At 42.4% G+C, this 12,808-nt stretch overlaps 1 protein-coding gene and 1 long non-coding RNA gene across 2 annotated transcripts in view; one reads left to right on the top strand and one right to left on the bottom strand.

Annotated features, from left to right (window-relative positions):
• The window catches only part of vav1 (vav guanine nucleotide exchange factor 1), a 127,883-nt gene extending 123,421 nt beyond the window's left edge, over positions 1 to 4,462 (bottom strand). Inside the window, exon 1 of the mRNA XM_062974097.1 lies at positions 4,129 to 4,462. Coding sequence (XP_062830167.1) covers positions 4,129 to 4,332 — 204 coding nt within the window. The 5' untranslated portion in view covers positions 4,333 to 4,462. The remainder of the gene's footprint in view (positions 1 to 4,128) is intronic.
• LOC134297137 (uncharacterized) overlaps positions 1 to 12,808 on the top strand; it is a 31,925-nt gene that overhangs the window by 9,497 nt on the left and 9,620 nt on the right. The window contains exon 2 of the long non-coding RNA XR_010003898.1: positions 4,667 to 4,768. This is a non-coding gene — a long non-coding RNA (uncharacterized LOC134297137). The remainder of the gene's footprint in view (positions 1 to 4,666; positions 4,769 to 12,808) is intronic.

Raw genomic sequence — 12,808 nt, 5'->3', positions numbered from 1 at the left:
ATATGAGTCTACACTGTCATATTATTTAATTACCTTATATAAGAGTTCAAAGCAGATCATCTTATATGGCAGTGTAGAAGGGGCCTAAACTAACTGTTGTATTTTGGCCACATCATGAAAAGACATGATTCACTAGAAAAGGCAAAGCTACTTGGGGCTCCTTCCACACAGTTGAATAAAATCCCACATTATCTGCTTTGAACTGGAATGTATGGTAATGTGGACTCAGACAACCCAGTTCAAAGCAGATATTCTGCGTTAATATGGCTGTGTGGAAGGGTCCTTGGTAAGGTAAAAGGCAGTTGGGTGGGATTGCATTCCGAATGAACAATGAGAGAAGCAACAGCCCTGAATCTGTAAGAACTTGGACATTCCACATTCATAGAGTCAGCATGGATCAAAGCCAACTTTACAATAGTTAACTATGGCCCCTTCCACACGGCTGAATAAAATCCCACAATATCTGCTTTGAACTGGGATATATGGAAGTGTGGATTCAGATAACCCAGTTCAAAGCAGATTTTGTGGGTTATTCTGCCTTTATATTCTGAGTTATATGACTGTGTGGAAGGGTCCTATGATGATGACAACAGCATCACTCATTGCTCTGCATGCAAATGTGCCTTACTGGATTAGGCAAGATCTGTTTTTCATACATTTTTAGTCAAACAATTTTGGGAAACTTGCAAGCAGGGTGGAAATTACCTTCCTGTTTTTCCACTGTTTCCTCTTAATTCAGTGGGTACTTTCAGGCAAGTCTTTTTCTGTGTGTATACACTGCTTCACTCACTGAGTTTTATAAAGGATCCACATATTGTCTTTAATTTACAGCCCTCTTGTTTTCTCACCAATTCTTCTCATATATACATATATGCATACACACATACTTAAGGGAGAAATACACAAGTGCATATTGCTTTTTAGGCGCTAGGAATAGAATATTGCTGTCTGGATGGTCCTAGCATCTTCCTAACTATGGCCCTTATATGGCCCTTATATGGCCCTATAACTACACTGCCAAATAATCCAGGTTATCACAGTAGAAAATCTATATTATCTTATTTGAACTGGGTTATCTAAGGGTCCTTCCACACAGCCATATAACCCAGAATATCAAGGCAAATAAATCCCACAATATGTGCTTTGAACTGAGGCCCCTTCCACACAGCTGAATAATATCCCACTTTGAACTGGAATGTATGGCAGTGTGGACTCAGATAACTCAGTTCAAAACAAATAATGTGGGATTTTCTGCCTTGATATTCTGGGTTATAAGGCTGTGTTGAAGGGCCCTAGTTATCATAGAGCCCTTCCACACAGCCACCCCTATATCCCAAAATGTGGGATTTTATTCAGCTGTGTGGAAGGGGCCTTTGGGCCTTAGGGCCCTTCCACCCAACCTTATATCCCATATATCCCTTCCACCCAACCTTATATCACAGCATATCAAGGCAGAAAATTTGCTTTGAACTGGGTTATCTGAGTCCACACTCAGATAATGTGGGATTTTCTGCCTTAATATTCTGGGATATAGAGCTGTGTGGATGGCCCTTAGTCTGCACTGCCATAGAATCCAGTTCAAAGTAGAGTCTCACTTATCCAACATAAACGGGCCGGCAGAATGTTGGATAAGCGAATATTATCCAACGATAATAAGGAGAGATTAAAAAAAAGCCTATTAAACATCAAAATAGGTTATGATTTTACAAATTAAGCACCAAAACATCATGTTATACAACAAATTTGACAGAAAAAGTAGTTCATTACACATTAATGCTATGTAGTAATTACTGTATTTATGAATTTAGCACCAAAATATCATAATGCATTGAAAACATTGACTACAAAAATGCCTTGGATTATCCAGAACGTTGGATAAGTGAGACTCTACTGTAATGTGGATTTTATGCAGCTGTATAGAAGGGGCCTAATTTGACAGTGTTTGAATTCTCCTTCTTTAATTCTTTCATGTATGCATTCTGCTTTTCTTTATAAACAGAGCACATATCAGTTTATGCTTGAAAAGAAAATACAGTAGAGTCTCACTTATCCAACATTTGCTTATCCAACGTTCTGGATTATCCAACACATTTTTGTAGTCAATGTTTTCAATACATCGTGATATTTTGGTGCTAAATTCGTAAATACAGTAATTACAGCATAACATTACTGCGTATTGAACTACTTTTTCTGTCAAATTTGTTGTATAACATGATGTTTTGGTGCTTAATTTGTAAAATCATAACCTAATTTGATGTTTAATAGGCTTCTCCTTCATCTCTCCTTATTATCCAAAATATTCGTATATTCAACGTTCTGCCAGCTAGTTTAGCTTGGATAAGTGAGACTCTACTGTATTTGAAAGGTGAGGGCAATGTTTCTTCAAGCAAGGATGGGTAGGACTTCTTTATACTTTCAGTGTATCCCCTATTGTCTATTCCCCCACTCCCTGCCATTTGCAAGAGTAATTTTTTTACCAATGAATTTACCATACATTTTCATAATTCAGTTATGAAGGTTTTGTTTCCAAATTTGTGTTTTGTGTCCTACATCTTGGGACTTTGAGAAAGACACATAAGGTGCACCTACCCTGTGGAATTAATGCAGTTTGACACTCCCCCTAACTGTCTCCATGCTATGGAATCATGGAATTGTAGCTTTATAAGGTCTTTAACCAAAGAGTGCTGGGGCTTTACCAAACTACCACATGATTCCATAACATTGAGTCATGGAAGTTAATGCGGTGTCAAACTGAATTAATTCTACAGTGTAGATACACCCATAGATTTCATAGGAATCGCTCAAATCTTGGAATAGTCTAGTAGACATTTTCAGTGTCATCTCATGTCTTTCTTCTGAGTGGCCTCTGGGCCCTTTCCACACAGCCCTGACTCATATAACCCAATTATTTGGGTCCACACTGCCATATATTCCAGTTAAAAGCAGATAATGTAGGATTTTATTCAGCTGTGTGGAAGGGGCCTCAGTCAAGAGCTCTTTCAGAACAAGCGATGTGCTCCAGCTATATGCATGAGGCCCGCTCATACTACCCTGTTGTAGTGCTATGATTCCACATTGACTGCCATGGTTCTACCCTATGGAATCCTGGGATTTTCTGTTTAAGGGGACATTTAGAATTCTTGGCCAGAAAGAGCTCTAGTGTCTCACCAAATTACAAGGTCCAGAATTTCAAAGGATGTTGCCATGACAGTTAATGTAGAATCTCATATCTGTGAAGTGTGAAGGGTCCCTTGGTCATAGAATCAAGTTGGTAGAGACCTCAATGGCCATGCAGTCTAACCAGATGCACAGGACTACACAATCGAAGCACCATGACAGATGGCCATCCAGCTTCTGGTCATGTTGTCTGGCTACAATTGCCATTCCACATGCCGCTTCTCCATCACTCTGGAAAGCTCTCCACATTTCAAATACCTGCTAGCTGAGAGTGTAATACTATTCCGCCCCCCCAACACCACCTTATTGTGTTCATGTCTCCTGTCATGAATCTTAATAACTCCAACCCCTTGGAGCATTAGACACTCCTCACTCACACATCTGTAACCACATTGCAATTACTTCCTCACAGGCATGTTAACCCTTTCATCCCATAAGGACAGTTTCATGCTACTTCTGATATCCTCTCCTGCCCTTCCTTCATGAGTACAGCTCTAAGACGACATTTCTGTTATTTTCCAGTACTTCACTTCGTGGGGAGTAGTATTGCACTTTGATTCCTGTGCCATCAATACTCTTCTAGAAGTCTAAAATCCCTGATACTTGAACCCTCATTCTATGCAAACCTGAAAGTCCAAGATCACAAGAATACCTAGAGCAGATGCCATGAATCGCGAAGTGATTTCCTCCATAAAAGAGTTTCTGATGAAACTTTACATCAGTGGTTCTCAACCTGGGGTCACCAGATGTTTTTGGCCTACAACTCCCAGAAATCCCAGCCAGTTTACCAGTTGTTAGGATTTCTGGGAGCTGAAGGCCAAAAACACCTGGGGACCCCAGGTTGAGAACCACTGCTCTGCATCCTTCTATTTTCTCCCCAGAAAGTGCAGTATTAACCACCTGTACTTTGCTGCTCAGGCACAGCTCCCCTTCCGCCAGCTCTCCACTTACCTGGGACATTTGGGGCCGCAGATTGATCTCCCGCAAGTTGACAGCATGAGGCATGAGGTTGTTGAGAAGCTGACAGAGCAGGACACCATCACGCAAGGCCTGGGCCAAGTCACAGACCTGGGCACCCTCAAAAGTCACCCGATGGTTGGGGGGCAACACCCGGCACTGGATGAGCCAGTTGGCGCACTGCTTCCACAAATCCATCCCTCCAGCCAAACCCCACACTCTTGCTTTTGCTGCAAAAGTTATTTTCCACTGCTGCCAGCCCCACCTTTTTCAAGGCTCGGAAACAGTCAAAGGCAACAGCTTCCTCTTTTGCAACTGACATGAGACCACAAATGATGTGGGAGCTGGGGCGCTTCCTCACCCCACCTCAAAGGAGGAGGTGCTAAAGGCAGGGTAGGTGGGGGGAAACCCGGCTCTCCCTCCCCAAGAAGAATTTGCCTAGTTCTTTGCAGGAGAGAGGGGTTGGAGAGTTGCTACTTTCTTTCACTGTTATCCCTAGTACAAGTAACAAAGACTTTTTTTTTTCTTTTAGCTGCCTCTGTAAGCAAGTAAAGCTGTCTGCAGGCAGAGATGGTCCAAATATTCAGCAAGATGATGTGGAAAGCCTCAAATGACAAACCTGGAGACAGAGCATGTAAACTCAAAACTTCGCTTTCTTTCTTTCTCTCTGTTTACAGGTCACACATTTCTATTACATTCTGCAAGCTGAGAATAGTTTAGACTAAATTGGCTTTTGAGGTTTTGATCAATATGGTCATGATTTAAAGATATTCAGGGTGCATCTTCACTGACACTTTAAGCTGAGAAGGGAGGGATCAGTTCTGTGGCCATTACAGGAGACATGGAGCTGATTCAGTACAACACAGCCTTGAACCATGTTAACAGAAGTACAGTAACTAAGACCGCTTCCACACAGCTGTATAAAATCCACATTGAACTAGATTACTGTATATACTCGAGTATAAGCCTGAAAAAGCTCCCTTCAGCTTATACTCGAGTGAGGGTCCTGGCCGGCTTATATTCAGGTCGGCTTATACTTGAGTATATAGGTAATCAGAGTTGGACAGTCTTATCTTATTAAAGTCGTATTATTATCTTAAATTACAGTTTTATATAAATATTCAAAAACATTTAACCTATTGATGCCTCAAATAATGCAATTTTATTAATATCTATTTTTATTTTTGAAATTGAGCCGTAGTTGCTGCATTTCCACCCTTGTCTTATACTCACGTCAATAAGCTTTCCCAGTTTTTGTGGTAAAATTAGGTGCCTTGGCTTATATTCAGGTTGACTTATACTCGAGAATATACAGTATATGGCAGTGTGGACTCAGATAACCCAGTTTAAAGTTGATATTGTAGTTTATCTGCCTTGATATTCTAGGTTATAAGGCTGTGTAGAAGGGCCCTTGTGTGTCTTCTGAGGAATCTGCATAACGACCAAGGGCCCTTCCACACAGGCCTATATCCCAGAATATCAAGGCAGAAAATCCCACAATATCTGCTTTGAACTAGGTTATCTGAGTCCACATTCAGATATAGGACTGTGTGGAAAGGCCCCAAGTAGCAACAGTAAGAACAGACCATGTAACAACAGACTGGTTCAAGATTGGGAAAGGAGTATGGCAGGGCTGTATCCTCTCACGCTACCTATCCAACATGTATGCAGAACACATCATGCAGCATGCAGGGCTTGATGAATCCAAGGGTGTAGTTAAAATTGCTGGAAGAAACATCAACAACCTTAAATATCTAGATGATACCACTCTAATGGGTGAAAGCGAGGAGCTGAGGAGCCTTATAACCTAGCTGAAAGAAAAAAGTGCAAAAGCTGGGTTTGCAATTAAACATCAAGAAAACCAAGATTATGGCAACAAGACTGATTGATAACTGGCAAATAGAGGGAGAAAACGTGGAGGTAGTGACAGACTTTTTATTTCTAGGCACAAAGATTACTGCAGATGCAGACTGCAGCCAGGAAATCCGAACACGTTTACTTCTTGGGAGAAGAACAATGACCAATCTCGATAAAATAGTGAAGAGTAGAGACATCACACTGGCAACGAAGGTCCGCATAGTTAAAGCAATGGTATTCCCCATATTAACCTATGGATGCGAGAACTGGACCATAAGGAAGGCTGAGTGAAGGAAGATAGACACATTTGAACTGTGTTGTTGGGCGAATATTTGGAGAGTGCCTTGGACCGCAAGAAGATCCAACTAGTCCATACACCAGGAAATAATGCCCGAGTGCTCACTGGAGGGAAGGATATTAGAGGCAAAAATGAAGTACTTTGGCCACATCATGAGAAGACAGGAAAGTTTGGAGAAGAGAATGATGCTGGGGAAAATGAAAGGAAAAAGGAAGAGGGGTCGACCAAGGGCAAGATGGATGGCTGGTATCCTTGAAGAGACTCAGTTGACCTTGAAAGAGCTGGGGATGGCCATGGCTGACAGGGAGCTCTGGCCTGGGCTGGTCCAGGAGATCACGAAGAGTCTGAAGCGACTGAACCAATAAACAACAACAAGGGCCCTAAATACCCTGGAAGGTAATGGAATAAACTCTGGTGTGTCAAGCACCTCTGTGCATGCGTAATCAACTGTGTTGCTTCTTATTCCATTGCATTCTGATTTCCATGCTCACAATGCTCCCTTTCCCTTCCATCTAACCCACCATCGGATCCTCTGAAAATGCCAGCCACAGATGCAGGGGAAATGTCAGGAGAAAATGCTGCTATACAGCCCAGAAACCACACAACACTAACATGACTGGCTATAATGCTTTGGGACACTACAATCACACACTGTTTTCATTGCTGCTGATTTTTGTACTCACATTCGGCTATTTTAAATACAATGTTTTGGTATGGTTTGGTAGGGGAGGAGGTCAATGGAGGGGAGACCATGAGTTACTGCACTTGGTGACACCAACTCTAGTGATGCCACTGGTGGCAAGTAGCTTTCCATCTATGTATTTATTGCCATCAGAAGACCCAAAATAAGACCAAACAATACATAATAAACATAGATACAAAAAAGTAAAGCAACACAGACATGGTCAATTCCAGCATGCATATACAGTAGAGTCTCACTTATCCAACATAAACAGGCCGGCAGAACATTGGATAAGCGAATATTTTGGATAATAAGGAGAGATGAAGGAAAAGCCTATTAAACATCAAATTAGGTTATGATTTTACAAATTAAGCACCAAAACTTCATGTTATACAACAAATTTGACAGAAAAAGTAGTTCAATGCGCAGTAATGCTATGTAGTAATTACTGTATTTACAAATTTAGCACCAAAATATCACAATGTATTGAAAACATTGACTACAAAAATGCATTGGATAATCCAGAATGTTGGATAAGTGAGAGTTGGATAAGTGAGACTCTACTGTATACAAACAAACAAATGACAAGGCATCCTTTCCTACTTAGCTAGTTAAAGTGGGTCCTTGGTATCTGCTGGGGTTTGATTCAGTATCCTTGGGGATACTAAAATCCCATTGAATGCAATGGCATAGTAAGGTGGTGGCTCTTATATAAAATGTCAAACAACTCAAACAAGTGGTGCAGAAAACCTGAAGATCTAAGAAATGGCAGAAGGCTACAGTGTGATACGCCTCCACATCAATGTAGCACTCAGAGTGTGGCAAAAATCAACATTTGCTTTTGGGATTTCCCCCCTCCCCAGATATTTTCAAGCTGTGGTTGGTTGAATCTGTGGATGCAGAACCCCTTAATATGAAGAGCCAAATGGAATTTATCTTTTACTCTCTCGTTAGCAGCCAGCTGCAACAAATCACTCTGACCAAGAGGTCATGAGTTCGAGGCCAGCCCGTGCCTGCGTCTGTCTCTGTCTCTGTTCTATGTTATGGCATTGAATGTTTGCCTTATATGTGTGCAATGTGATCCGCCCTGAGTCCCCTTCGGGGTGAGAAGGACGGAATATAAATACTGTAAATAAATAAATATTTTTGCATTATTTGTCACAATACAGAAATTCTAGTATTAAAGTTTGACACCTGTACCTGCAAAACAAATATTTGCCATTTCACTTCTCCATAGTGTCAGAACCCTACTACTAGAGCCTGGGTATGGCTCTGAGTTTCAGGGTCACTGACAAGGTGGACTGATAAGACACCTGCATCTCAGGATCCTGAGAAGAAACGGCTGCTGGACTTGGCGGGGAAACTTCGCGGGGTTTTGTTGGGCGGGAAATGCTTCTTCAAATGAGGGGGGAGGGTATATAAAGGAATGCTGGCAGACGCCTCCCATTCTTGGCTTTTTCCATGTCGATGTTTCCCGCAGTAAACGTTCTGGTGACAACACAGCGAGTCTCGTGTATTCATTCAGGAGCGGCTGTGGTGAGCTGACAGCAAAGCCAAGAATATTGGCACCATCCCGCTGCAGCGGTGAGGTGTAATATGCAGACAGAGGAAGACGAACTCCTGGGCGCAGGAGGGGGTCAGTTGGGACGGGGCACCCCCGACGAGCCGGATGCTGATTTCCACCAGCTGACAGCCCTAGCGTCATCCTCTGCTTATGCCCAGCCGACCGGGGTAACCCAGAGGCGTGGAGGAGTGCAGAGAGACAGCACCGGAGGAGAGGGAGATCTACACTTCCCATCCCCACAAAGGATGGTGTTCCTGGAGGAGAGGATGTTGGCGATGGAGACCACCCTGGCAATAATGTCGAGGGCTGTGGAACGCCTAGCACCTTTGGCGGAGCCAGAGAAAGGAAGGGAACTTCGGAGTGCCTCAATGGGGGACTTGAGCGTGGGAAGCAGCCAGAGCTTCGCAGACCTCCCAGCACCGAAGGGAAGGGGAATGCGAAAAGAGCTCGGCGCCCGACCCAGGACCTTAGCAAGCTTGATGTGGGTGGAGGAGAGCGACGACGAAGGGGAAAGGCCCCCAGGAATCCCAGCTACGTTCCAACCTGAACCCCTGGTGCCCCTGGCGAATGCCGGGCGTGGCACAGGGCAACGGGAAGCAGCAGCGGGGCCTCCAAGGACTCAAGGGGGCTTGCGACGGGCGGAACATTGGGGATTGCCGCCACAGGGACCCCAACAGAGACGAGAGGAGCTGAGGATAGAGTACGGAGGAGAGTCCTCTGAACTGGATTTTTTCCTAACCACGGTGAGGGGCTATATGGAAGACAATGCCCATACCTTTAGAACTGAGTCTAGCCGGGTCCGGGCCATCGGTGCAGTGCTGAAGAGGGGAGCAGCTAGCTGGTATGTCCAGCTGCACGTGTAGCACAACCCATGTTTGGAGTCAGTTAGGCGCTTTATGGAAGCTTACTTTTGAGCTCCCGGAAGTAAGCTAAAACTGTGTAATGTACAGGTGATCTTTTCATCCCTCCTCCCCGTTGTAGGACACGGCTCTACAAGGGCCGGAAAAATAGTACAGGTCAATAACTGGCTCAGAAAATGGTGTCAAGAGGAGCATTTTGGCTTCCTTGACCATGGTCTACTCTTCCAGGAGGATGGCCTACTGACAAGTGACAGGGTGCATCTCACACAAGTAGGAAAACATCTTTTTGCACACAGACTCACAAACTTCATCAGACGCACTTTAAACTAGATCCACTGGGGGAGGGGAACAACAGCCTGGCAAACACTATATTACCCACAACCACAGAGAACTGCCAAAAGGCTAAATGGAGGGCTGCACAAACACAGCAAGGACCAATTACCGAGAGCACAATAATCCCAAATAAACAGCTCAAGGGGAGGTCACAGGGGCTTACATGTCTTTACACTAATGCACAGAGCATGGGAAATAAGCAAGACAAACTCCAACTTTTAGCACAGCACCACACGTACGACGTCATAGGCATCACTGAAACCTGGTGGGATGACTCCCATCACTGGAATGTAGCCATTGAGGGCTATAACCTCTTTCACAGAAATAGAACAAAGGGGAGAGGAGGGGGAGTAGCTTTATATGTCAAAAACAGTTACGTTGCAGAAGAAATGCAAGACTGTAATCTGGGAAACCAGCTTGAAAGTATCTGGATAAGAATCAAGGGAACTGGGACTCAAAAAGATCTCATCGTGGGTGTCTACTACAGACCTCTGAACTTGATATAGTTTAGGATATAGGACTTGATGAAGCCTTTTGTCAACAGCTGACCAAACAGGCACAAAGAAGAGATGTAGTAGTCATGGGCGACTTCAACTATCCTGATATCTGCTGGAAAACAAACTCGGCCAAGAGCACAAAGTCCAACAAATTCCTCACTTGCCTTGCAGACAATTTTATGGTCCAGAAGGTAGGGGAGGCAACAAGGGGATCAGCAACTCTTGATCTAATCTTAACAAATGTGGAAGACCTGATCAATACAGTTGAAGTGGTTGGATCCTTAGGGGCAAGTGACCATGTGCTCCTGCAGTTTGTGATACAATGGAAGGCTGAAACTAAGACATGTCAAACACGCATTCTGGACTTTAAGAGAGCTGACTTCCAAAAAATGAAGGAAATACTGAGCAGCATTCCATGGATGCCAATATTAAAAGACAAGGGAGTTAACGATGGATGGGAGTTTTTTAAAAGTGAAATACTCAAGGCGCAAATGCAAACAGTGCCAACAAAGAAAAAAATATGGCACATGCGAAGAAGCCAGAATGGATGTCCAAAGAACTTCTAACCAGGCTAAGATACAAAAGAGACATGCACAAGAAGTGGAAAAGGGGAGAAATCACCAAAGAAGAATTCAAACATATAGCCAACTCCTGTAGGGAAAAGGTTCGCAAGGCTAAAGCGCAAAATGAGCTCAGGCTTGCCAGGGACATTAAAAACAACAAAAAAGGCTTTTTTGCTTACGTTGGTAGAAAAAGGAAGAAAAAGGAGGCGATAGGGCCTCTGCAAGGAGAAGATGGGGTGATGGCGACAGGGGACAGGGAAAAGGCAGAACTGCTCAATGCCTTCTTTGCCTCGGTCTTCTCACAAAAAGAAAGCCATCTTCAACCTCAGCAACATGAAATGGACGAAGGATTTGGGGAAATCCAACCCCAAATAGGGAAACAAGTTGTCCAGGAACACCTGGCCACTCTAAACGAATTCAAGTCGCCAGGGCCAGATCAACTACATCCAAGAGTACTGAAGGAACTAGCAGAAGTTATTTCAGAACCACTGGCAATCATATTTGAGAGTTCTTTTTTTTTTTTTTTTTTTTTATTGTTGTTTTGTCATCTTATCCCACTCCCACCCCCCCACCCTCCCCTCCTTGTACATACACTTTATACAACAAACTACAGAAGTTACATTTGAAATATCAATCTCAATCTTAATTTTTCCACTCCACATCTTAGTACATTCTCTAAATAGTTCTTAACTGGTTCCCACATCCCCTTGATTATTGCAATATTTTCAATTTTATCTATATTATTCCATTTGCAATTTGTGATTTCTACATTTAACATATCAATTATATACTTATACCAATTCGTCAGAGTCCATTTTGTTTTATCTTTCCAACCGCTCACTAAAACAATTTGTGCACATGCTATTAATTTGTCAATCATTTTTTCTTTTTGTATATTCTTCACTTCTGTTATCCTTGCATGTAGTACATTTCTATTAACTATTACTATTTGTAGATTTAGCATTCTATTGATTTCTCCTTCAATCATTCTCCAGTATTCTTGCACCCGATCGCACTCCCATATCATATGATTGAACACCCCTCTTTGTTCACAACCGTGCCAACACCTATCTTTCATCCCTGGTAAAAACCGTGAAAGTTGTGCAGGAGTTCTGTACCATTTTTGTAACATTTTCCTTCTTGCTTCCCTTAATACATTGTACTTTTCTTTTGCTATATTACTTATTTCCCTTTGTATATCTTCCCTCTCAATTTCCATGTCCATTCTCCATGTTTGGAAAATTTCCTCTACTATTTCTTCTTTTACCGTTATAATTTGTTCATACAGATCTCCTGCCACCTTCTTTTCCTCTCTCAAACATTTCCTAATCGCCTTCTCAAATGGACTGTCCTGTTCTCTAATTTTTTCTCTCAATCTAAAAATTTCCTGTCTTATAGCCCAGCTTTGAATCCAATTCCCTGATCCTATCCAATTCTGAATTTCTTTTTGTTCTACAGGGTCTCCATCTATTGTGTACAAATCCTCCACTAACCTTTTCCCTCTACTTTCAATTGATCTCAATGTTCTGCCTATAATTTCGTTGTTATTGTAATTAATTTGCCATATAGTTGCCATCTTATTCTCATTGCCTGGACTTAGCTTCTTCTTTCTTTTTTTCCACACTTTTATTGTTCCTTTAAAAGGTTCCTTAAATTCTGCTTCTTCTCTCCTACTCCATTCCCTAAATATTATTTCTTTTTCTTTAGTATTATTTATTATCTTCTCCATATTTGCCCATTTTTTTTTAGTATACTGTATTTCCAATAATCTTTGGATTTGAAACGCATCGTGATAGACTTCTAAACTTGGAATCCCCCAGCCTCCCTCTTCCTCTTTTGCATTTAACCATTTGTCCCTTATTCTGGGCCTTTTTCCTCCGACTGCCCATTTTCTTATTCTCCTGTCCCATGTCTTTAGTGTCTTCCTATCTACTGTGTTCGGTAATGTTTGAAATAAATATGTCAATTTTGGTATTATGAACATTTTTAGTGCCCTTATTCTGTCCACTCTTGTTAATGT

The sequence above is a fragment of the Anolis carolinensis genome, chromosome 2 (assembly GCF_035594765.1).
Source record: "Anolis carolinensis isolate JA03-04 chromosome 2, rAnoCar3.1.pri, whole genome shotgun sequence".
Classification (NCBI taxonomy): domain Eukaryota; kingdom Metazoa; phylum Chordata; class Lepidosauria; order Squamata; family Dactyloidae; genus Anolis; species Anolis carolinensis.
This window is presented reverse-complemented; position numbering and strand designations above follow the sequence as displayed.